The sequence below is a fragment of the Terrapene carolina genome, unplaced genomic scaffold (genome assembly GCF_002925995.2).
Source record: "Terrapene carolina triunguis isolate 2854851 unplaced genomic scaffold, T_m_triunguis-2.0 Scaffold85, whole genome shotgun sequence".
Lineage (NCBI taxonomy): Eukaryota > Metazoa > Chordata > Testudines > Emydidae > Terrapene > Terrapene triunguis.
Window position 1 is genome coordinate 53611125 of NW_020664436.1, and position 25992 is coordinate 53637116.

At 37.6% G+C, this 25992-nt stretch overlaps 1 protein-coding gene across 2 annotated transcripts in view; it reads left to right on the forward strand.

Moving 5' to 3' along the window:
* Positions 1–25992, forward strand: part of MED23 (mediator complex subunit 23) — a 52742-nt gene that overhangs the window by 11664 nt on the left and 15086 nt on the right. Inside the window, exons 9-22 of one of the 2 annotated variants that reach the window (XM_024208253.3) lie at positions 2342–2454; positions 3219–3314; positions 3876–3893; positions 12815–13015; positions 13943–14086; positions 16579–16724; positions 17497–17742; positions 17926–18068; positions 18846–19020; positions 20709–20872; positions 22068–22192; positions 22961–23166; positions 24235–24415; positions 25819–25989. In XM_024208253.3, coding sequence (XP_024064021.1) covers positions 2342–2454; positions 3219–3314; positions 3876–3893; positions 12815–13015; positions 13943–14086; positions 16579–16724; positions 17497–17742; positions 17926–18068; positions 18846–19020; positions 20709–20872; positions 22068–22192; positions 22961–23166; positions 24235–24415; positions 25819–25989 — 2129 coding nt within the window. The remainder of the gene's footprint in view (positions 1–2341; positions 2455–3218; positions 3315–3875; positions 3894–12814; positions 13016–13942; positions 14087–16578; positions 16725–17496; positions 17743–17925; positions 18069–18845; positions 19021–20708; positions 20873–22067; positions 22193–22960; positions 23167–24234; positions 24416–25818; positions 25990–25992) is intronic. The other variant, XM_024208254.3, reaches the window with a different exon arrangement.

The following is a 25992-nucleotide window of genomic DNA, read 5'->3' on the forward strand; positions in this document are numbered from 1 at the left end:
AAGTTTGAAAACTTATTTGGATTTACCAGTTTAAAAGTACTGCTTTGAGCAGAGGTAGAAAGTGGAAAATTGCTTTTTTTTCACTTGTCCCCTCTGCACAAAGTGATATTGTCCCTTCTGTGGTGTTAACCTGGCCTATGAATTCAAGGGTGTGTCTACATTTAATTACTTTTGCACTGGTCTAGCTATGCCGAATTCCCTAATTTATGTGATCCTTTAGTCTCCATAAAAAAAAAAAAAGGTTTTTTCATTCAGTTTTACTTCTCTCAAGAAATCTGCAAAAGTTTGATTAGGGCATTTCGGTCCTGTTTAATACTGTTTTTGCTCTTTTAGAAGAAGGATGCTTTTTTCCCTGTACATTTTTTTGTTGTTGGTTATTTCTTTGTTTTTGCAAGAGTATGCTAACACTCTTAAGTATATTTTTCCAAACACGTGGAAAGGATTTATTCATGTGAGACTCAGTCCTGGAAGAAATTTCCTAATTTGCTGAAAGTATTTGCATAAATGACCAGGTGTATTGTTGACTTTATACATTCTCTGACTCCACAAACAGACTATACACAGTTTAAGGTAGAAATAGTATTAAAGGTGCTTGCTGTGTATAGTAGTCCTGCTCACACCCATTACTACTACAGTATAGTAGTATAATTACTGCTGAAGGCAGGAAACCAGAGTGGGTGGACTAACCATCTACAGTAACTCCTCACTTAACCTCGTCCTGGTTAACATTTCATTGTTATGTTGCTGATCATTAGGGAACATGCTTATTTAAAGTTGCGCAGTGCTCCCTTATAACGTTGTTTGGCAGCCGTCTGCTTTGTCCACCGCTTGCAGAAAGAGCAACCCGTTGGAGCTAGCTGGTCGGGGCTTGGAACTAGGGTGGACCAGCAGCCCCCCGTCAGCTCCCCTAAGTTCCCTGTGCGGCAGCTGCCCAGCAGGCTATCAATTGCGGGGCAGTTCAGCTGTCCCTCCCCCTCACTGCCGTGTGCTGCTCCTGCCCTCTGCCTTGGAGCTGCTCCTGGAAGTCTCCTTCTTGCTGTGTGTGTGTGGGGGGGAGGGTGCTAATGTCAGGGTGTCTTCCTCCCCCTGCTCCTGCCCCCCATCTCCACAGAGCAGGTGGGGGACATCACAGGGCTCAGGATGGAGGGAGCTCGCTGGCAGCAGCTGCTGTCTCAAGTTGCTGATCTACTTAAAAAGGCAATGTACTTAGAGTGGGGTCAGCATACTTAAAGGGGCAATGTGTGTGTCTCTCACACACACATGGTGTGTGTCTCTGTCTCTCTCTGCCACACTGCCTCCCCTCCCTCCATTCATGCTGCCTTGTAGAGTGTGAGGCTACATTAACAACAATGTGTTTAACCCTTGAGGGCTCAGCCGAGTGCTAGTTCATCATTTAGCAGTAAGGCATTCTCTGGGAAATATCCCACCCTCTGACTCCACCACCTCAACCAAGCTTCACAATCATCATTGCTGCGTACAGTATTAAATTGTTTAAAACTTATACTGTGTAGATGTGTGTGTGTGTGTGTATATATACATACATACTTACATACACACATAGAGAGAGAGAGAGTCTTTTGTCTGGCGAAAAAAATTTCCCTGGAACCTAACCCCCCAATTTACATTAATTCTTATGGGGAAATTGGATTTGCTTAACATCATTTTGCTTAAAGTAGCATTTTTTAGGAACATAACTACAACGTTAAGCGAGGAGTTACTGTACTTTAATAGGGTGGAAGGGGGGAAAGCAGTTATCCTTTATTTTTATTTTGTTTGAGGGAAGTTGAAGGCTCAGTGTAGCCAAACTGAATATTATTACATTACTTCTCCTGTGCTTTTGGATGTAATGGCAATAAAAGAACTATGACCATCCAGAGAAGAGGCTTGACCCATTTACTATAAAAGGTCCATAATGGCCCATTAGGGCTGAAATACAACTCCTGCTTTAGTTATAAACATTTATTGGACCAAAAAAAAGTTTTTATGGTCTGAGCATATGATGTGTACTTCTCCTGAGGATAAATAGTATATTTTAGTGTCATATTTACAAGTATTTTAATATATCTGGGGATGTCCAAACTGAACAGTTTAGCAAAACATAATAGTTGAGTTTGCCCTTTAGCTAATGAGTTGAGATTTCTAATGCAAAAGGAATAATTGCTAACATTGGGAGCTTTATGCTAGCCAATTCCTGGTGGGAGATAACAGATTTAAATAAATATAGTGGGAAGGAATATTATTAGTAGTTTCTGAGTTGCGTTCTTGACCTTTAATGATTAAGTGCCATAGCCACTCAACTTCCTTAGCATTTATCCTTTCTCATTCTGTGTAATATGTGCAGGACGTTGTAGTCTTCTTCCTGTGGTAAATAACTCTGGCGCCATGTGTAACTCATGGAAGCTGGATCCTACAACCCTTCGTTTCCCTTTGAAAGGACTCTTGCCATATGATAAGGTATGCATGTGTAAACCTCTTAGTTATGAAACTTTTGTGTGTTTAATCTATGAAATTACTATTTATTTGTAGATTAGAGAAAGGAAGAGGGCAATTATTTTGAAAACTCGGGCTATCCCATTTTCAGTTAGAACTTCAAAATTAATTAACTTAATTTTCTCCAAATACATGACACAGTAATGGCAAACCATATACACACCAGGCGGTATGTGATGTTTTTACTGCCTGGCATACTGATGCCCTGAATTCTGAGAAGCAGTAGGTGTTGCATGCACCTATTCTGTGTCTGCATGTGAGAGAGAGAAAAAGGAAGATATAGAGGAAATGGAATGTGGAAAAAAACAACTGTGTAGTTCATGCCTTGCACAACAGGGCAAGACACTTGATTTCACTTTTTAAATTGGTCTCAGACCCCAGGAGCCCTGTGGAGGCAGTGTGCTCAGCCCTTATTGAGAAGAATCTCATTGGTCTTCTGAAGCTGCTCTGCCCATATTTCAAAGATGTTTTCCAAAAAGTATCCCATCTTCTTATTGTCGAAGAAGGTCCCCCACAACTGGGAGTGTAAAACCAAGAGGAGGACACTCTCTGCTGATACTTACCTCCCTCTTGGGTATTCGAGAACAAAATAGTTCACCTCCAATGGTACATACCTATAAATATAAACATATTGAAAATAATTCATTTTTAATTTTGTTGCATTTAATCACAACATTTAATTTAATCTTGAGGCAATGTTCGCGTATGTTTGTTTGTTTGTTTTTAAGGATCTGTTTGAGCCACAGACTGCTTTGTTGAGATACGTGCTGGAACAACCTTATTCCAGGGATATGGTCTGCAATATGCTAGGTCTGAATAAACAGGTACTGTACTATACTGTGATGCATGATTTAATTCTGCATAGAATCTGCACTATTCTTTTCTCTTTTCTTTGCTATAGCTAACTGAGCAAAACAGTTTAGGTCCGGACAGTGATTTTTTTTTTAAATAATATCATATTAGGTAAATTGGATTCTATATTGTACCTATCATTTTTATATTGCTTTAAGGGTGTTTAAATTGAAAAATAGAGATTTAAAATATTGATTTTTTTTTTTGCATTGCTTTTTTTTCCTATAAGGCCAGCCTCAAATATACCTTTGACAGACTATAACTTACCAAAGTTATTAGTTTTTTTTAAAAAGTTCTTGTTAATGTTCATGTAATTAGTTCCCAGAACTTTGTTGTATGTTGTTACTTTGGCATGTTACAGCATTCTATCAGTCGAGCGCTGATTTTATTTTTTTATACCTTTAAGTGGGAGGGCTTTGTCTGACTTGGGATTCCTTGAGGCTGGCCTCATAGTCACTGTTTTGTCTTTTCTTTTTTTCTTCCTTTATTTTTGTTCTGTCCTGTCTTGTCCTGCCCATCCTCCAATGCTCTAGACCTTGAACATTGCTCAGGTATGTTCACAACCTTACTGTTGTATTGTGACTAACGATACGCTGGCTGCTTTGTAGCCACTGATTCCAGTTAGAGAATACATGTACGGTCAGGGCTTGAAATTGGCAGGACCATTAGATGCTAGGACAAGGGCAAATTCTCATTAAAATCTCTTAGGATATGAGAGATTTATTTAATATGAAAATGTACAGCCCCAGTGGTCCTCTGATCCTAAAATTTTAGTTGGGTTGGACCACCACCACTTCCCCACCTGATCTATAGGCTTTTTCTTGGTTTGCTGGAATTTTCTGATGAAGAGATATTATTGATTCAGTCCTTTCTTTCCTTATGTGGATAGAAAAACATTCCTTGAATTCACTTTTAGCACTGTAAATCTGGAGAGGCAACAACTGCTAAAATGGAGCTTGATGGGGAGGTCACATTATCGGACGGCCTCTGTGACAAATTCCCTTTCCTACATTAACCTTCCAGTGTCCTCCAAGCAGGGTGAACTAAGACAATACAAAGTGCTAGAAAAAAAAATTTTTTTTTTTAAAGCCAAATTTTATAACCCTTCTGTTTATTTTTTGTCCAAATCTACTGTATGGACTTATGCTTGAAATTTTAAATATCGGTTATTTCAACTTTTTTATTCTTTAAATTTTGAATCCTTCTTAGAATAGTAACCGGATCAACATCTATTTAAAAAAAAAAAAAAAAAGTAATAATATCTAAGATATGTAAAATAGCGTTGCTGTTTGCAATACTATGGTGAAGGTTGTGTCAGTGTTTCCATTTATAAAACTTCTTTCAGGGATTTGTAACTTGACTGTAAAATTTGCATGACTCTGAAACCTCACGTATAATATCTTCCACTGTAAATAAAAAACAGATCACGTTACTTGATTTGGTCAGTCCTTTTGAATGCACAAACTTCTTTATCTTATCAAGCTATTTGACAAATAATACTCCATTGCATGTAATTATCCTAAATATTTTAAAACCAAAATCATCTAAGGCAGCTGAAATGTTAAAATATGAAAACTAGCCGCTAGATTAATATTTAAATTAATAGGATTTTTTATTGTGTCTAAATTTCTATTTAGACAATAGATCAGGTTGTCACTTTGTGCAGCTTTTTATGGTTTAGTTGCTAAATAGCACAAGACATAGGCTAAAATGTGTACTGAATGTATTATATTTAGTTTATTGGTGGTGGTCTGCCCTTTCAGGCCAGAAGATCAAAGTTAAAATGTTAATTTTAACTCTTAAGTTTGCTATTCTCTAATTAAAAGATAACTGATACTTTATTTATTTTTTTGAGTTCTAGATGGTAATTTCTACACAATGTTTCAACCTAGAGTGAATTTTTATGTCAAAGAAACAAACCCTTGAAAAACATGGCTTATAATGGAAATGCTGACAGAACATGAACTGTAGCTGTGCTACCATAATACCAGTATATGGACTTTCAGACCATTGTATTGACAGTAAAAGTTTAAGCATGAAATAGGGGGTGTATCAGGATAGAAGAGAAAATATTAAGCAGTACACCTTAAAAATCCTATTTTTCACAGTTTTAAGTAGAATATGAAAGTTTACTCACATTTGGGTGTAGGTTAATTTATTATGACTGCATTGATATTTCCAGTAACTTCAGTAAAATGTTGTATAGCACTTCCTGAAGAGCATGCTATTTGTGTTGCTACCTGCAGTAAAATTCTTAACTATTTTTGTGATGATGATGATAATCCATCTAGATCTAATAATAATAATAGTATTAGATATGAGTTAATCTATTGAAGGCCAAGTTGTTGTCAGTATAACAGAAATTATTGAAAATGTAAAGAAAATCATTAATAGTGTAAACTTTGTTTTAAAAACTAGTTTTGTGCCTTGCCAACTTTTAGAAATAAACGTAGAAACAAATAAATATAGGACCATCCTACAATCAGATCTGCCCCTTTTACTTAGCTATGCTTTGCAGACCCTCACTTATCTATCCACACAGACCCAGTTGCAGGATTGGAGCCTTCATGTGTACCTATTAGCTCATTACAGTAGAAAAGTGTTCAGGATAAATGTGATACCGATAAACAAGACCCTTGATCTGATTATCAAATATTCTTAAAGGTGAACAGCAAAACTGTTAGTATTATTTTTGTTTTTTAACAATGTATAGATTTATATTAGAAATATTTACTTTGAAAAAGTTCTTTGAGGTACACGAAAAGTACAAATTTAACTGTTTTTCATATTAACCTTGTAGAGACAAACATCAAGGCAGAGAAAGATACACAATTTTACACACTAATGTCAGGATTCTCAGTTTTTGTTTAGTCTTTTATGGCTATTTCTGTCATATTGCTCTTGATTAAAAATTATAACTTCAAAATATTCTTATAGTGTGTGGGTTCTGGGGGTTTTCCATTTTCTAGTAATGCATAATTTGGCATGCGAAAGTGTGGTACACCATCTCTTGCATAAGTGTTAAAAATTAAATCGTCCTTTAGGATGTACAGTTTGATCCAATTTGTATTTCATCTCCGTCAGTATATTACTAATTTCTTCCCAATATTTCTTTAACTTTCTACAGTTTCATAGAACGTTCGTTATAGCAAATATTTTAAATATGATTAGTTATTTTGGATGCCGTAAATTTCAGGAAGTCAAATTGCCACCTCTTCAAGGGGCCTCCTTTTCAGAAAGTGCTGAATAATCACCCCTTTATTATGTTTCAGGCTGGCATCCCATATTGGAGTATGATTTTATTTTCTCTGTGACTAAACATACATGTAAAACAAATTGAAAACCACTTTCTCTTTAGCTTAGTTGCCTGCAGTTTGGGTTCCTTGATGGTATCTCTGACCCCTCAAACAGTGGAGTGCTCTAAGCTTTCTTTAAGGTGTGATTTCTATCGCTTGGCAAGTGTGCATGAAAGATATCTTCAAACATTTTGTTTCTGTACCTGTAATTATTGCCTGCTGTTAATAATTTTGGGCCTCAAAACAATTTTACTCATATTAAAATAGAAAGGAACATAAATTCTGGCAAGTCAGGTATAAAAGTATAATTAGGTGGGCCAAAAAAGAATTTGAAGCAAAAGACACAGAAATGTAACAATAAACTACTTCTTTTTTTTTTTTTTTTAAAGTACATCAAAAGCGGGAAGCCTGCAAACAATCAGTAGGGCCACTGAACAATCGAGGTGCTAAAGAAGCTCTCAAGGAAGACAAGGCCATTGTGGAGAAGCTAAATAAATTCTTTGCATCAGTCTTCTCTGCACAGGATGTTAGGGAGATTCCCAAACCTGAGCCATTCTTTTTAGGTGACAAATCTTAGGAACTGTCCCAGACTGAAGTGTCAGTAGAGGAGGCTTTGGAACAAACTGATAAAGTAAACAGTAATAAGTCACCAGGACTAGATGGTATTTACCCAAGAGCTCTGAAGGAACTCAATATGAAATTGCAGAACTACTAACTGTGGTATGTAACCTATTGCTTAAATTAGCCTCCATACCAGCTGACTGGCTGATAGCTAATGTGGTGCCGATCTTTAAAAAAGGCTCCAGTGGCGAACCTAGTAATTACAGCCTAACTTCAGCACCAGGCAAATTGGTTAAAACTATAGTAAAGAACAAAATTATCAGACACGTGATATGTTGGGGAAGAGTCAACGAGGCTTTTGTAATTGGAAATCATGTCTCACCAATCTATTAGAATTCTTTTATGGGTTCAACATACATATTGACAAGAGGTCCCTCATCAAAGACTCTTAAGCAAACTAAGCAGTTATGGGATAAGAGGGAAGGTCACCTCATGGATTAGTAACTGGCTAAAAGATAGGAAACAAAGGGTAGGAATAAATGGTCAGTTTTCAGAATGGAGAGGTAAATAGTGGGGGTCCCTTAAGGATCTGCACTGGGAACTGTGCTGGTCAACATATTCATAAATGGTCTGGAAAAGGAGGTAAACAGTGAGGTGGCAAAGTTTGCAGACAATACAGAATTACTCAAGATGGCTAAATCGAAAGCAGACTGTGAGGAGTTGCAAGGGAATCTCACAAAACTGGGTGACTGGGCGAGAAAATGTCAGATGAAATACAGTGTTGATAAATGCAAAGTAATCCACATTAGAAAACATAGTCCCAACTATACATACAAAATGATGGGGTCTAAATTAGCTGTTACCATGGAAGAAAAAGGTCTTTGAGTCATTATGGATAGTTCTCTGAAAACGTGCTCAGTGCGCAGCAGCAGTCCAAAAAGCTAACAATGTTAGAAACCATTAGGAAAGGGTTAGATAATAAGACAGACAATATTATAACGCCTCTCTATAAATCAGTGGTATGCCCACACCTTGAATACTGTGTGCCATTCTGGTTGCCCTCTCTCAAAAAGATATATTAAAAATGGAAAAAGTATAGAGAAGGGCAGCAAAAATGATAAGGGGTATGAAACAGCTTCTATATGAGGAGAGATTAAAGAGATTGGACTGTTCATCTTGGAAAAGAGACAACTAGGGGGCAATATGTTAGAGGTCTATAAAATCATGAATGAGGATGTGTTCATGTAACATTAACCAGGGATCACCTGATGAAATTTAATAGGCAGCAGGTTTAAAACAAACAAAAGGAAGTCAATCTGCGGAACTCATTGTCAGGATGGTGTGAAGACCAAAAATATAATGGTTCAAAAAAGAATTTGATAAGTTCACGGAGGATAGGCCCATCAGTAGCTATTAGCCAACATGGTCAGGGACCATGCTCAAGGTGTCCCTAGCCTCTGCAAGGTGTCCCTTGCTCGGTTTTGTTACTCCCTCTGGAGCATTTGGCTCTGGTCACTGAAGAGGGAGTACTGGGCTAGATGAACTGTTGGTCTGACCCAGTATGGCTCTTCATATGTTCTTAAAATCTTTGCTGTTCACCTTTTCAGCCAGCAGTGATGGTATAAAGATTAAAGTAGAATATCCTCTTCTATGCCTTCTCCCAAGCCAGGTTGTAGTTTCATCCCTGCCTAAATCCATTTGTGCCAGGTTGTTTGAGAAAGGAGCTGTTGATTTTACCTCTGTCTATGCATCCCGGAAATGGAATTGAAGTATGAAGTGAAAGGAATGACTTAATACAGTATTATTCAGTTGACTTTCCTTTCCCTTTTCTTTTTACCACATTTTCTGTTTGGTACTAGGAATTTGGATTTCCTGGTATTTCACAGTATTAATATGGCAAACATTATGGATCCACTGGTGTTAAGGTGTAAAGTAATCCTTTGATATTCTTTCCATTCGTATGTCAGAAATGGCACATACTTCTACTTACTGGGATTGATTCAGCTCCTATTGAAGAAAATGGCAAAATGTTCATTAAGCTGGTAGAAGTAGGATCAGACTTGATACAAACGTCTGGTTGCAATTTTAACAAGCTAATTGTGAGCCTGGGTAACCACCATATTTGGAATAGGGGGCAATTTGTACCAGTATTATCCATAGTGTCTAATTGTTCCTCAGATAGCTCAACCATCCATATTTTATTAAATATTTGAGAACTATGAGGACAGTTACATTATTTATTCAATTATTAAAATCTTTTAAAAATGTGTTTTCTCTAAATATTTTTTATTAGAAGGCAGTTGACATTTTGACCAGTTCACTATGGCATCCCTAGTTCTTCGGGGATTAGTCTCATAAACTTTTTCAGAAAGTCAGAAATGGCCGTGGTAGCACTATTCTGATTTTTTTTTTCATATTTGTTTATGGTTTAATTGCAGTTTCAAATATAAATCCCCATTTTTCAAGCATTTAAAAACTTGTTTCAGGATGAAACTCCAGTTACTAGCCTGGGAATCATTTTGTTTTACCAAATTTTAAAAAAATTTATTGTAATAAGTGGATCTTAGAAGAAAGTCTTAATTGTTTCAGATACTTTTTAAAATTCATATATAATTCCAAAAATAGTCCTTTAACCAAAAAAAGGCAAATTAGTAACTGCTAGTTCTGGTATTTTAAGGAGTTAAACCATGAGGCTATAGGTATTCATGCTGTAGACCAGTCCCTGGGATATGCCTGTTTTTAATAAATTAAAGCCCCAATCCTGCAAACTTTTTCATATGTGCATAATTTTACTCATGTGAGTAGTCCAAAGCATGAGGTGTACATATAAGTTGCTTCAAACCTTTATGTATGGAAAATAGTAAAATGCCAGATATTGAGTTAATGCTGAAAGACTGTACTCAAAAAGTATTGTTAAGCTTCTTCCCAATCCCTTGAAAGTTATTTTAAAGCAATATGAGTAGAGGATTAAGTGATCAGCTGTATGTTTGAATTTCCTGGCTCCAAAGTTTGTCCAGCCTTGATATTATTTAAATGTTAAAATATATATTTATTAAGACTTGTTCCTTAATTAAATGTGCTAGGGATCTGACTACCATTTTGTCAATTTTATTATAAACTATAGAATAAAATGTACATTACTAGTGGAAAATTCCTACTGGAAATTCTGGCTTTCTTTTTCATGGTCATATTTTCCTGTCTATTGTATATTTTGAATAACTTTTATTTTTTAATATAGGCTAAGGTTGGTGGGCTGTTGGACATTAACCCACTGCCTATCAAGCTAGTGAATTTCAAGCCCTGTACACAGTAGTTTTGCATGCTGGATTATGAAATAGTCTGTAGTGTTGTCTGTTGCACCCTGCTCTGCTTCATAATTAGTTGCATTTGGAAAAAAGTATTCTCAACTGGTGGTGTTAATATTGCTCTTTGTAAACCTGTAATGTGGTTGATATGTGACAATGGCCTTGTGTATTTGGAAGAGAAGGTGAAACAGAAATTGATGCTTCCCTTTTTAGTTAGAAGTTTGTGTTAAGCATGCTTCAAGAAAGCGCAGCTAGACTTGTAGCTTTCTGCAGTTTTGAGCTGGCAAAGAGCATGTAAAAGAGGGGATGATGTTCATTATATTTATCAAGTTTTCCCATTCTTGCATTTTATTCTTAATTTGAAGGAAAAAAATCCCTTTTTCATGGCAAAAGACTAATATTGGTTAAAATTAGAATGAGCATCTCCTTTCAGCAATTTTCTTTCCTTTTTTATTAAAAAGGTTTTTAGGCTGCCTGGCTAGCGAGTCAAAGAACTCCTTTGTTAAGGAAGCCCTGACATGTATTTTGGTAAAAAAAAATTAAACTTCTCTTTTTTAAAAAATAATAATTTAAAAAAAAAGCCTTTTTTGCCTCTAGAAAGGGACACTGTGTTTTCATGACTAGTATTTGAGCAGCTCAGTTCCTTCTTTTCTCTCATCATTAAAGTAATACTTTTTTCTTTAATTAAGGCTGCATTATGTTACAGGAATTAGGTGTAAAAATCTAAATGTAACTATTTTTAAACCTAGTCTGTAGAATGACACAATAAATCTTCAAGCCCTAGTACTGTATGGAATGAGTCAAATTACACTCAGCTTTCACCCCCTCAATAGCATTTAGGGCTTATCATTCTGTTTGAAGATGTACAAACATAAAGTAATACACAGTTCCTTACAGAAGTGTTTACAATATAAATTATGCACAGAAAATAGTCTAAACTTGTACCAAAAAGTTGGAGGTGCAAACTTCAAGTACTGCAGCTATTTTATTTTTTATATATACCTCTACCCTGATATAACGCTGTCCTCGGGAGCCAAAAAATCTTACCGTGTTATAGCTGAAACAGCATTATATCAAACTTGCTTTGATCTGCCGGAGTGCGCAGCGCCGCCCCCCGCCCCCCACCCCGGAGCACTGCTTTACTGCGTTATATCCGAATTTGTGTTATATCGGGTCACGTTATATCGGGGTAGAGATGTATATACACACATATATGTACCCACACATAATGAATATATTCTATATTTGATCATTGTTGAAAGACATCAAGGAAGAGAGAGATTTTAAGAGGTGATTTATTTATTTGTGTGTTTAGGGGCCTGGAAATTGCCTGTGGAGAAGCTGCAACCTAAATAATTTTTATGGTTCTCATCACTGTGGTATATAAACTAGTGTGTCACCATTACTTGGGATATTAATCATGTCTAAGGCTGTCTACAACTTGGAGCTAGGAGTATGATTCCCAGCTTGACATACTCCCACTAGCTCTAATGGAGCTAGCGTGCTAAAAATAGTGGCATAGCTGCAGTAGCATAGACAGTGGTGAGCCACAGTATGGACTAACTGCCCTGAGTACAAAACTCCCAAACCTTAGGGGTATGTACTCAGGGTGACTATCCTGTGCCACTGCTCTCCACTGCCCTTGCTACTGCAGCTACACTACTATTTTTAGCACTCTAGCCCTCAAACTAGGGATCACACCCCATCAAGTGTAGGAGACCATAATTTATAAAATACAAATTGTCAGTGTACCATTCACCTTTAGAATCCTACCAAAGGCAGTTTCTTGCTGCCATTGAAATCATTGAGATTTCTGCTATTGACTTTAATTGGAATAGAATTGAACCGGAAGTAAATGAGATCATACATCTCCTTAAGATAACATAAATATTCAGATAGGCTATCTTTGGAATACGTCCTCTGTTTTTAGTGGTACAATTAGTGTTTTCTGTTCATATACACATAGACTCATATTTAGAACACTTGGGCTTTGCAGGTGCCGATTAGATTCATAAATATTATGGCAGAAAAATAACATTTTGTACTGATGAAAACTGTTACACCAAGTATCAACTGAGAATTATTTATGTGTGGTGGGGCAGGCAATTAATATACAGTAGAATGTAAAATTATTTGTGACCTGTAACACAGTGCAGCTTTAATACACTGGCTTATCCTTTAACTTCTTAAGTTCAGACTTCATTTCATGCTTCCCAGCCTTCTGTCGAAATACTGTACTGAAATTGTTACCATTGTGTTGAAGTTAATTGCAAAGCTTTTGGAATACTGTATCTGGTCTCTGCCTTGCAGCACAAACAGCGCTGTCCTGTGCTGGAGGACCAGTTGGTGGATCTCGTCGTGTATGCCATGGAACGTTCGGAGACTGAGGAGAAGTTTGACGATGGTGGAACCAGCCAGTTGTTGTGGCAGCACCTTTCCAGCCAGCTCATTTTCTTCGTGCTCTTTCAGTTTGCAAGCTTTCCTCACATGGTCCTGTCACTCCATCAAAAGGTACCTTTTCTGTGGCATTCTCTTTTGGTAGGATGTGAAAAGAATCTGTCTATGTGAGACTGAAGTTTGTAATCACGCTGGCAGAGATGAGATGAAGTATTCATGCAATGTAAATCATTGTGTTCTTCTTAGCATGTGCGCAATGTGCCTCAGGTCTCATGTGACCAGGACTCATCACCGAATTTGGTCTGCTAGTTGGATCATTAGCTTCCCCGGCTTGGGCCGAGTACTGATGGGGAGTGCGACGTGAACACTGATTCATCCCCTGCTCCCTGTCATGGTGTTAACTGGTTAGGCCTTTCTCTTCATTGCATTAGATTACAGGATACCATTCTGTACTTGGATACATTGTAAAATAAATTTGCAGCTGGAATTTGAAGGTAGCCTTGTTTTCTTTCAGATTATACTGTACTCAGACCAAATATTGTAGACCTAGCCTTTATAAAAAGCAGCTGATTTTCAATCCCATGATCCTTTCAGTTTTTGAGACCATTGTGCCCATGTTGTCCCCAGTTATGGAAATGCAAATCCAGTGTTTCTAAGAAGTTTTTTTTAATGCTCCCCAACAACTTGTGGAAAACTTAACTATTTTAACTTACTGCTAAATATGTATACACCTCTACCCCTATATAACGCTGTCCTCGGGAGCCAAAAAATCTTACTGCATTATAAGTGAAACCGCGTTATATTGAACTTGCTTTGATCAGCCGGAGCGCGCAGCCCCGCCCCCCCTGGAGCACTGCTTTACCGCATTATATCCGAATTCGTGTTATATCGGGTCATGTTATATTGGGGTAGAGGTGTACGTGAATGAATCTTAAGACTTAATGTGCAAGAACTGGTTGGTTAGAGGCAATTTTTCCTCTGCCTGCAGTGTATCTATTCCTAAATAAGTTTTTTTTGTGTGTGTGTGTTTTTTTTAAACAGTTAGCTGGACGAGGTCTTATTAAAGGCAGAGACCATCTGATGTGGGTACTATTGCAGTTCATCTCTGGCAGCATTCAAAAAAATGCACTGGCTGACTTCCTCCCAGTTATGAAGCTTTTTGATCTCCTTTACCCTGAAAAAGAAGTGAGTTTTCCATACAAAATTAAAAGCCAGAGTCATAATTGAACGTGTTAATTAAAATGAGCCTTCAGGAGTAATAATAATACCTAGCTCTTAACGTGTACCTTAATACTGTGCCACATAATTCAACAGGGGAATTACAAAAATAAAGTGAAAACTACTGTTAAGCTCAAAATTTATGTGCTGAATTTCTCTAACAATTAAATTTGGGTGGAGGGGGAAGCATTTGGCACCAAAATAAGTTGTAACTAATCTTTTAAGAATTTTTTTTATTCTGTGAAAGTCTCAAGGACTTCTTTTTTTCCCCCTATCACTGTGTGGTGGCATTTCTGATATGAAGGATTTCAATGAGTCTTTGGGTATCTGGGTTAAAGCAAAATGATGCATTCTCATATTTTTAGTGAACAAGGCATTTTAGGGGTATTGTTCGTACTTTTAAAAGCTTAGCTAACATGATTTGAAGTGATGTTGGTATGCAATTGCAAACCCACACTGTGAAGTTACTGTAGGGGTGGAAGTGAGGGGGAAAGTTGAGGAGTGGTGCGTATAAATGACTAAATAAAGGGCAGCAATAATAGCAGCCCTCAGGGGTCTGACAGCACCACGCTTTGACTGTAACAGTGTCTGCTTTAAGTTTAGGATCTGATTTGCAGAGTTGCTGGGTATCCACGGCTCCACTTGCAGGCAACAAGAGCTCTAGATGCTCAGCGTTTCTGAAAATCAGGCTCATTGATATTAAATAAGGTACATACTTTACCCTTGATCCTTGTACGAGCTTCTAACTGTTATCAGGGGAGACGGTCTGTGGATCAAAGGTAGTATACGGCCTTAATGTTTCAGACCTGGCCCATAGATGATAATTAAGAGCTCATTTGTGGCTTTGACAGGAACCCCAAGCAAGAGGCAACACATTAGTACCTCAGGAGCAACCCAGGAAGCAGATTGTGGTCAAGTCACAATCTGCCTCCTAGTTTAACCCTGCTTGATGGGGAAAATGCCCTGTGTGAGGCCTCATATACCTGGTGTTAGGCAGATCCTTTGCTTGGCAATGTGTTGTAGTGGAGGTTGGAGCCGAAGCTCTGCCCACTCCTCACCCTGTCCTGTCCCCTTTTGCAGAGGGAGGTGTAGCTGCCCTTCAGAAAGCACTATTCCTCCTTTCCCTTCTTCCTTCTTTCTCTTCACCTATCCCCAACCACTGCTAGTCATGAAACCAGTGCAATGGAGTAAAGGGGGCACTTTATTCTCCTTTACTCCTTTGCACTACTGCACACACAGGACCACAAACTGGCCTTAAATATATAATTTGGCTGTCTTCACATCCTGAGTCTTACACCTATTTCATGCTGAATGCCTCCCCTGACCTAGTAGTGGGATCTTCAGCACAGAGCTATGCTTAACACAACTTTCATTTCAGCACTGCAGTTCTTCTTTTCTCCTTAAGAAAAAATGAATGTTTTCTCAAGTGAGAGAATGGGTGGAGTTTTTAAAATCTTTTCATGCCATAAATAGAGTAAATAAGAAAATATCTTATTGCAGAAAGGGCCCCCATACAAGGGCACGTACCACAAAAGTGATACTAATTTTGTATTCTGACTGGCAGTTATCTACCACACTGCTTGCCCATCCTGAAATGCACACTGTCCTGATTAGTTGCTGAAGTTGGGCATGGGGATACATGCTCGCGCACGCAAATAGTTTCTGTAATGTTTGTGTGCATAGTTCCCATTGCCAGCTGTGAGATGAGCACTCAGACTTGCAGTCACACATCCTGCACATTGCACCCTGCTTGCAGTAGCTCCTGTCACTTTGGATTTATGGACAGGCTCTTTGTGCATTTTTGTAGGAGCGAGAACTAAGTTAGAACACTTACTTTTTGATATTCCTCTGTCCTTGGCTTCTCTGGTGTGCATCAGTATATAAAACCAACTGGATTTTCTCTCTTTCTACAAACCAGTTTTGAATGCCATTTAAATAAATGGAGCAGATTACATCTTTTTCTTGTGCGATATTTGACTGTCAGATGCAAAGGCATCCTTTTTCCTGATGGGCTGTTGATGGAAGTTTTATATTGACAGTCAAACTACTGCTATTCTCTGTCTTTCTGTATTTTATCTCTCCATTTCCATTTTTGAGCTTTTATATCCCATAACCAATCTCTGAAATTTGTCCTATGCAAAACTGAGTCTGAAAGCATTTGGTTTGTAACAAAAATATATATTTAATTCCCTTGACTCCTATATATTGTAAATGTAAGCATTTATCCGCTGAAGTTTTTGAATGATTTATTAGGTTCTCTGGGTAAAAACTAATAGCCAGATTCAGTCCTTTGTTCCTTTTGTCTTCAGCTGACGTTGTATGCATATGTGTGAAACAAAAATGTTAGATAAGTGTGTTGTTCACTCTTCTGTGCATCAGAAAAAGCCACTTGATCAGTGAATGTTAGTTGTTACAAAAGGTTATACATACAATATGTAATTTGTGTGTTCTTTCTTTAGTGTATTCCTGTACCTGATATTAACAAACCACAGTCAACTCATGCCTTTGCAATGACCTGTATCTGGATACACCTGAACCGAAAGGCTCACAGTGACAACTCCAAATTACAAATTCCCATTCCTCATTCTCTTAAGCTTCACCATGAGTAAGTTTGGTTTGTTTCGGTTTTTGGTTGGTGGTGGTTGTTGTTTTTTTGTTTTGTTTTTGTTTTTTTTAATTCCATATTACTGCTTATTCCTAGTCAGGACCAAAGAAGAAAAAAGAAAGTTCCAAATCCATGTTTAGAATTCGTTTTGTGTGATATGACGCCATGTCACTTTTTCAGTTACTCTTAAAAAAATTAAAGATTAATTATTTTGATCATGTTTTAAAGGACTATTGTCAGGTAGCTCAAGCCCAGATGAGTTTCACATACATTAATGTTAAATATTTTCATAGCGTTTTTAAGAAAAAGAATTCCTCTTTTGACTTTAAGCATGTTTCTGTTTTCCTTACAACTCTACCATTACACTTGTGCTAGTTATTGAGTACCAGAAAGTGAAACAGACTATTTTCCTGTTCAAAGTGTGTGAAATGCAAAAAAGTAAACAGTTAATAAATGGTGAATAGTAAATTATGTTTAGTTTTCAGTTTTAATAATCTAAAATATAACAAAAATAGGATTATTTAAATAACTTTTACCCTGACACACAACTCGAACAATTGTCCCTTTACCCAAGACTTATGAAGCTATCATAATATTTACTTGCCTGGGCACAAAATCCTGATCACCTATTTACCATGATAGTTGAATGAACTTTACAATGGAGTTACATGAGGGATTAATTTGGCCTCAGATTTGCAGTTCAGATATGTCTTGTTTTTCTTCCTCTTTTTCTTTTCTTTCACTTAACATTTAACCTGTCTTAATTATGCAGGTTCCTACAACAGAGTCTAAGGAATAAAAGTTTACAGATGAATGACTACAAGATCGCCTTATTATGTAATGCATATTCAACCAATTCAGAATGTTTCACATTGCCTATGGGTGTTCTAGTAGAAACTATTTATGGTAATGGCAACATGAGGATACCTCTTCCAGGAACAAATTGCATGGCTTCCGGATCTATTACCCCATTACCAATGAACCTCTTGGATTCGCTTACAGTTCATGCCAAAATGAGGTACAATATGGTTTTAAAATGTAATCAATTTACTTTTACCTGTGGATCTTAATGTAAGTGTAACTGTATAAAGAGGAAAGTTCATTATTTTGTTTGCTTCTTTTGTATAGAACGTCTATCTGCTTATACAACTAATTTCTTAATAGTTTCAAGTACATACTTTTTTATTTTTATTTTTTTCAGTCTTATTCACAGCATAGCTACCAGGGTGATTAAACTGGCCCATGCAAAGTCTAGTCTGGCCTTGGCACCAGCACTTGTGGAGACATACAGTCGCTTATTGGTTTATATGGAAATAGAGTCCTTGGGCATCAAAGGCTTTATCAGTAAGAATTTTTTTGTATTTAATAACACTTTATATTTCATTAGTACCCAGAAGCTATAATCAAGGTCAGAGCCCCACTGTTCAAGGGGCTGTACAAATACTTAGGAAGAATCAAAGAGTTGCTGCCCCAAAGAGTTCATATTATATAGCCCTAATCCTGCAATAGATTCTACAGTAGAACACCACTGTGCTTGTGTGCCATCTATTGCAGCATCAGGGCCTAAGTATTCTGACTGTTGTGCACAAATATGTTGTTGTCGTCTACAGGTTTTCTCTTAAGCTTAAGTCTACTTAATTGGTCAAGCTCAACATGCAACTACATTTTCACTTTACTTATTTGTACGTCTGCACTACATTGAATTTTTAATTAATCAGTATGGAGTAAATGTAATGCACACATCTGAAGAGAAATAACACTTATTAGAGATGATACTTGCACGTATAGTGTTAGAGCTGATTCATTCTTTTAGTAGTTTATGGCTTGCAATTTAATATGATAACTATGCTTTTGCATCACGTATAGATTTCATTTTCATGTCAGATGTTAAGAGGAGTTGGTGATGTGGCAGTATGTTTTTCTTAGGATAGACTTAACATGCCTATAACTAGATAAAATATCACTAAAGATTTGCCTGATCATGTGGTTTAAACGGGAGAGGCATCTAGCTACTTGGTACATATTTTATAAGAGGGTGTATATTTGCACATATGAGTAAAATAGCCTTTTCCAAATGATGTCACTGGAGAATGCTTGATCAATTCTCTTCTCTGTTATTAGGTCAGCTGTTGCCAACAGTGTTTAAATCTCATGCTTGGGGAATTTTGCACACACTGCTGGAGATGTTCAGCTACCGTATGCATCACATCCAACCTCACTACAGAGTCCAGCTGCTGAGCCATCTTCATTCTTTGGCTGCTGTGCCACAGACCAATCAGAACCAGCTTCATCTCTGGTGAGTGAGGGTAACCATCACTAAACTTTTATCCCCTTCCTTAGTAATTTATTGAAAATCCTGCAGGATCTTTACATAATAGGTTGTCAGTGTTTGCCTGATACACCCATCCTGCTAGCAGCTGTTGATTCTGCTAGGAAAATGTTAAACAGGTTCTGCTGAATCAGAAGCAGATGGCTTCCCTGAATATAATGGAGAAAGATACTATCAGGGTTTGGACTGAACAATAGGGCTGGCCAGAAGACAAGAATTCCATTTTACAACAAATGTCAAGGTTTCAGCATTTGGTTTTGTTCCATTATGAAACCAAGACCTTTCAAAGTGTTCCACAAAAAGTCAAAGAGACCGTCCCACCACAGAGTAGCAAATAGCCCAGGAGTTAGGGCACTCACTGGGATGTGGGAGACCTGGGTTCAAGTCTGTGCTCTGTCTGATTTGCAGCAGCGACTTGAACTTGGCTCTCCCACATCCCAATTGAGTGCCCTAATCGCAGGGCTATAGAGTTAGTATCACTCTTTCTAACCCAATGAATATTTAATTATTAATACAAAGTGGAACCACACCAGTTGGAGAGATTGGGAGACTCCCCTTGCAGAATACTCAATAACTCAGCAATTAGGGCTTTCATCAAAAAAATTCCCGACCAACTCCACTGAGAATCCTGTGGTAGAAGATCAAGGTGCAGTCAAGTGTGGGGAAAAGGCTTGAGTTGAACTTAATTGTTGAAAGGTCTTTGTTCATAAAGCAAAACCCTAGGAAGGGTATGAGCTGTTAATTATCAAGCTCCTTTGTCCAGGTCAGTTTTCTCAGTTGATACCAAGGAAGTCCTTCTGACTACCTTCTGATCTCTTAGCCCAAGTACAACTGTAAGCTGCTTAGTAATTACCCATCTCTGCTGAGAGAGCAGGGAAAAAGTGAGGGGAACAGGAAAGTGGAGGAATCTATAGTGTCATTGATTATGTGATTATGATTATGAACTTTTGCATGTCTCTTGAAAGATAAGATCATGGCAGAGACCTGTCAATGCGGAACTAGAGGCACGGAACTAGAAATGAAACAATTTGACTCCGCGCTGTAGGTGTTTCAGTAAATTTAGATGATACAATGACGATATCTCTTAAATTGCCTCTAACTAGCAAGTGAGAAAACTAGCTGTAATTGGACCAGTGAAGAACTTAAAATAATGCACCTCAAATGAAAAGCAATAATTTATTTCCCTTCTCCACCTTCCCCCCCACCCCTCCCACCCCCCGTGATTTTAATTCAAACAGTATAATTACTATCTGGCACTGTAAATGAAGAAGTTGGCTTTGCAACTTCCTGTACCACATTAGTCTCTTTAAATAATGACTTCAGATCTTTGGACCAAGATTATCAAATGTAAAAAATAAAAAAAAGATTTTTTGGGTGCTCAACTGGAGAGTTCTTACCCCTTTTCAGAAGGAATGTGCTCAGCACTTTCTTAAAACCCAAAGATGGAGTCATCCAAAATCACCGATCACCTAAAATTCTTGGCCCTAACCACCAAGAAACAGAAGTAGATTGTTCTTTCCATACTAAAACTGTTTTGAAAACAATTATATACATATTATATGAAGCAAAAAGGTAACAAATTACAAGGAGTACTAATGTTTTTCAGTATTTATTTTTCCCCTAACCAGCCTAACTTTTTTCCTTCTCTTCTTTAGTGTTGAGAGCACTGCTCTAAGGCTAATCACCGCGTTGGGCAGCTCTGAGGTCCAACCACAATTTACACGTTTCCTTAGTGACCCTAAAACAGTTCTTTCAGCAGAGTCAGAAGAACTCAACAGGGCTCTGATTTTGACTCTAGCAAGAGCAACACATGTGACAGGTAAGAGTGAATTTGTCAAATAAGGGATAATCTACATGAAAGTGAATTAAATTATCTTCCTCCAAATAAGGAGATGCCTCTCAGGGACCAGCAGCGAGTATTAATGCAATACTAACATTCTGAAATCAAGAACTGAACGTCAGGCATTCTGAAGTTAGTTTATTCTACAATGTTAAGTCAGTTAACTTGCACATATGTATTTTCCATTTTAGTTTTCCTTATTACATTTAAATGCTCATGTACTAATGCACACCATAAATATATATGGAATGTACAACAGGGCTAAGGTTAATGTTGTGGAAGAAACCTTTTTAAAGGCGATCAGCAAAGCAAAAGAAAACTTGGCTTTTGTGTTCTTTTTTGTCTTTTTATGATTTATAAAGGCCTGAAAAGTTGGGGTGAGTGTTTTGTATAGGAGAGAGTTAAAAGCTTTTTTTTTTTCCTATTTTTTTGTTTTTTACTTTGGAAATTCAGATCTAGTCTGGAGACTGACTGGAGAATTAGTATAATTGTAATATCAGAAAAGCCAAGAGAGTGAAAGTTTGAATGGGGAAGGGATTTTCGGCATTTTCTGACTTTTTTGCTCGATTTTTGCAACTTTAACATTGCGTTAACACTAGCTTTTTACATTGACTATGTTAGAATGTTTCATAGGATAATGCTTCACATGCATTTCTGTTTGGAAAAGTTGATTCTTTAAAAATGACGTCTTGGGATTCCCTGTTGACTGTCCCTCAATGATTTCCATATGATACCTGCTCAGTTTACAAGCAAGGTGTGTCTTGCAATTGCCAGTCCAGCAAGCTAAGTCTAGAAACTTAAAACGAAACTGGGTTATTTCTAGTTCATTTGTCAACAGCCATAAAGATTCTTCAACTGCAACATAGGAATTCTGAAACTATTATCACTTTTGATTTGTGCATCTTCAGCAGGATATAATTCAGCCCATTTTCCCTGCAGGTGTGTTGGTTCTACAGAATCAATCAGGAGTGTGAAAAAGGAAAAAAAAAAAAAAAAAAAAAAAAGGATGGGCAATATAAACATTTTAGACAGACAAATAAGTAAACCTGTCTGCATTTTCCAAGATTTCAGTCCTACTAATGTAAAAGCCTGGGGAAGAAATGTCAGTTTTATGTGACGATCTAATTTCACCAATCCATTGTGTTTGATTAATGTTGCATATGTGTCCATTTAGACTTTTTCACAGGCTCCGATTCAATTCAGGGAACTTGGTGCAAGGACATATTGCAGACTATCATGAGTTTCACTCCCCATAACTGGGCTTCACACACACTAAGCTGTTTTCCAGCTCCACTGCAGGTAATTGTTTCAAACTAAGTGCTTGAACAGCTGGGAAAATAATGATCTCAATGGGATCTTTGTTGTCCCCTTCATAGTTAGTTTTCTTCCCTTGTTCCTCCTACATTATGCTCAAGTCACATGAGAAATCATGCATGATTTTGAAACGGTAGGTGTTTTAGGATGAAATGTTTGGGAAGTGGTTCTGACCAAAAAAAGATAAAGCAGTGTTTGCAGATCTTTGCAAAATTATCCAGTTGATGTATATGACAAATGACTTCTTTCACATTGGAAAAGGTTTTCATTCATAGTGGAGATATGTCAGCAGGTTTTGCATCTGTTGTTCTGGCAGGGTGTGCTGCCACTTCAAGGTGTCTTGGTCTGTGGGGAGCTTGCTTTTGATGATGAGGTGGGGGGGGGGTGTTTGAAGGCCAGAAGAGGGGGTTCAGAAATGAGTTGAATGAATGAGTTGTAGTTGTTTGATGATACCCCAGATGGGTTCCAGTGTGGGGTGGTAGGTGACAACAAGGGGTGTGTGGTCAGAGGGAGTTTTATTTCTGTATTGAAGTAGCTTCTCTCAGGGTGTTTGGGTGGCTGTGACACTGAGTACATTTCCCAGACCTGAAGAAGAGCTTTGTGTAAGCTCAAAAGCTCGTCTCTCTCCAACAGAGGTTGGTCCAGTAAAAGATATTACCTTGTCTCTTTAATATTCTGGGACTGACATAGCTACAACAACACTGCTTAAATGTTTCAGACTTGTCAGTTAACAACAAACACACTTTATTTCAGGCATTTTTCAAACAGAATAACGTTCCCCAAGAAAGCCGTTTTAACCTTAAGAAGAATGTGGAAGAGGAATACCGAAAGTGGAAATCTATGACCAATGAGAATGATATAATCACCCACTTTTCCATGCAGGGCTCCCCTCCCCTATTCCTTTGCCTCCTATGGAAGATGCTGTTAGAGACTGATCACATTAATCAGATTGGCTACAGGTGAGCTTTTAAAAGTGTAGCTGCATTCTATACCAGTTATAGCTTAAGGATAGTAAGCTTTCTTCAGTACAGTGGGCTCAGTTCTACACTAGAGAATCAGATTTAGTACATTGTTAGATGATGGGTTTTGATGTACAGTTAGAAGGATTAACATACTTTAAGGATTGCATAATGTCTAACAGTAGTGCTTACTACTGGTTGGTGCTGTTTTTATGTGTAAATTTCTATGATGTACTTATCTCCTGATAAAAGTGACAGATGCAGGTGAAGGATTCAGCTGTTGAGTCGGAGTTTTTTGGGTGGTGGGGAGAGATAAGGGGTCTACAAAGTCAAAGTTTTACTTACGTTGAAGCACTGTTCTAGACAGTCTTTCTGTTCATTATTTACTATTTATCTGAAATATTTTAATAACTTTAGTCAAAGGCCAAATACCAAAAGCTTTATTGGGTTTGACTGCTCAGAAGGCTTATCTCTGAATTGAAGAAGTCAATAATTTTCACGGCTGTCTAACTCTCATTTCCAGTTTTAGAAAGCTTAACACATGCTATACCAACAAAAAATCAGTTATCCTCTTTCTTCCCTCACTAGGCCTGTCAGAGCAATTACTGAATATCTGATAAAATGCTTGATAAGCATCCCGACAGTTAGGAAATGTGACGCCTTTGGCACTGTGTGTGTAAAAAATATTACAGAAAAAATTAACTAGTTTTAGCAGCATGTCATATGTCACATCCTACTAAAGAATTCAGTTCTACAAGACTGATGCATGTATATTTATAGAGACTTATGCCCAGAATATCCATGAAGCTGAAAATGATTTATTTTCACTGCTAATTAGTAGCTTGTGGTATCCTGACCTTGGAGTGCCCTCACTTCTGGGAGATGGGTTACGCTTATTAGCATGTTTTGATGTTTGTATTTGAATGACTATTTTGTATAAAAACTTGAAACACAGTCCTGCAAAATTGGCCAGATAAAAATGTATCAAGACTTCTATGAATTATGCGGTCCGCTTCTGCTATGTGCATGTTACAGTAACAAGATCATTTCTTTCTCTCTGCTTGCTAGAGTTTTGGAGAGAATTGGGGCTAGAGCTCTGGTTGCTCACGTTAGGACATTTGCAGATTTCTTGGTATATGAGTTCTCCACGTCAGCGGGAGGCCAGCAACTCAACAAATGTATTGAGATTCTTAATGACATGGTGTGGAAATATAATATTGTAACACTGGACAGACTGATACTGTGCTTGGTAAGTATGACCTTAATAAGTTAGGTGCAAGGTGTTTCTTTATCCAAAATTTGGCCAATGTCTTCTGATCCACTTCTATAGCAATCACTTGCATAGGTGTAGTTTGACTTCAGTTTTTGGGAAGCAGCTCCAGTCCGGCCATCAGAGCAGCACATAAGGGGCAAATTCCATGCCTGCCTGAGGCTTGCAGTTTGGGGGGGCAACACCCTCCTGTTTCCCAGCAAACTACACCCATTTTTATATAAATATATTGAATTGAATAGTGACTAATTACTAGTTCAATAACCAAGTAGTACTATAGAACTACAGATTTTTTTTGCCCCCTGAGTGAGTGAAAAATAGGAGTGTCACAATTGTCCCATTCTCTGGCCAGGAGAACTCTGTCTAGCTTTATTGATCATATAACGGCATTGAATGAATTGGAATTAACAACACCATTGTATGGGGCTGGTTCTCTTCCATCTTAGTTTTGCAATGACTGTTCATATTTTGAAAGGGAACAAGGTGCATGAGAAATGCCATATTGGCAAATAAATGGAAAACCTCATGTGGCCTTTGGACAATGCTATCTTTGTTTCAGGGAGGTTAAAAATCTGCCAGCTGTATCAAAAGGGTGGGTACAAGGGATTGTATGCGCTGTCTTCTTTAAGTTCCCTTGCTCTTTTCATTGGTTAGGAATTCTCAAAAAAAATAGCTAAAATATTGCTTCAGTAGGTACTATCCTTTCACCAGATTTTAAAATCTTTCTTCCTGGTATGGAGCTACCAAAAGAAATGTCCAAGATGATATGTCAAAAACAGAATGCAGTGTTTGCAATTCCACAAGTACCTATCATTGGAATGACTAGAATTTTGAAACTGGCATACCTTTCTTGATACTATCAGTGTTGGAGGGATGGATTTGGCAGCTGGGATAAAACTGATTGGGGATACCTCTCACTGAGGAACATGGGAGAATTTCTCCACTGGGAAATGAGTGAGTTGATGAGCACTTATCACTGGGAGTGGATGGTGTCCAGAGTTCAGACCTTTGCTTCCATTTGTGCCTACACAGAGAATATAATGAGTGGGTGAGTTGGCTGGCCAGTTATATTAAAATTAGGATGTTTAATCACCCTAAAGTCATTAACGATGAGGATACTTAACAATTGGAACAATTTATCAAGAGTTGTGATGGATTCTCCATCACTGGCAATTGTTAAATCAAGATTGGATGTTTTTCTAAAAGATCTGCTCTAGGAGTTATTTTGGGGAAGTTCTATGGCCTTTGTTATACTAGAGATCTGACTAGATGTTGACAATGGTCCCTTCTGGCCTTGGATTCTATGAATGAAAGCAGACAGCATTAGCTATAATTTTACATTGTTCTGCAATCTAATACTTTTGTTGTTGTTGTTGTTAAAGGCTATGCGCAGTCATGAAGGAAATGAAGCCCAGGTCTGCTACTTCATAATTCAGTTACTCTTACTCAAACCTAATGATTTCAGAAACCGAGTGAGCGATTTTGTGAAGGAGAACTCTCCAGAGCACTGGCTACAGAATGATTGGCATACTAAACACATGAGTTATCATAAGGTA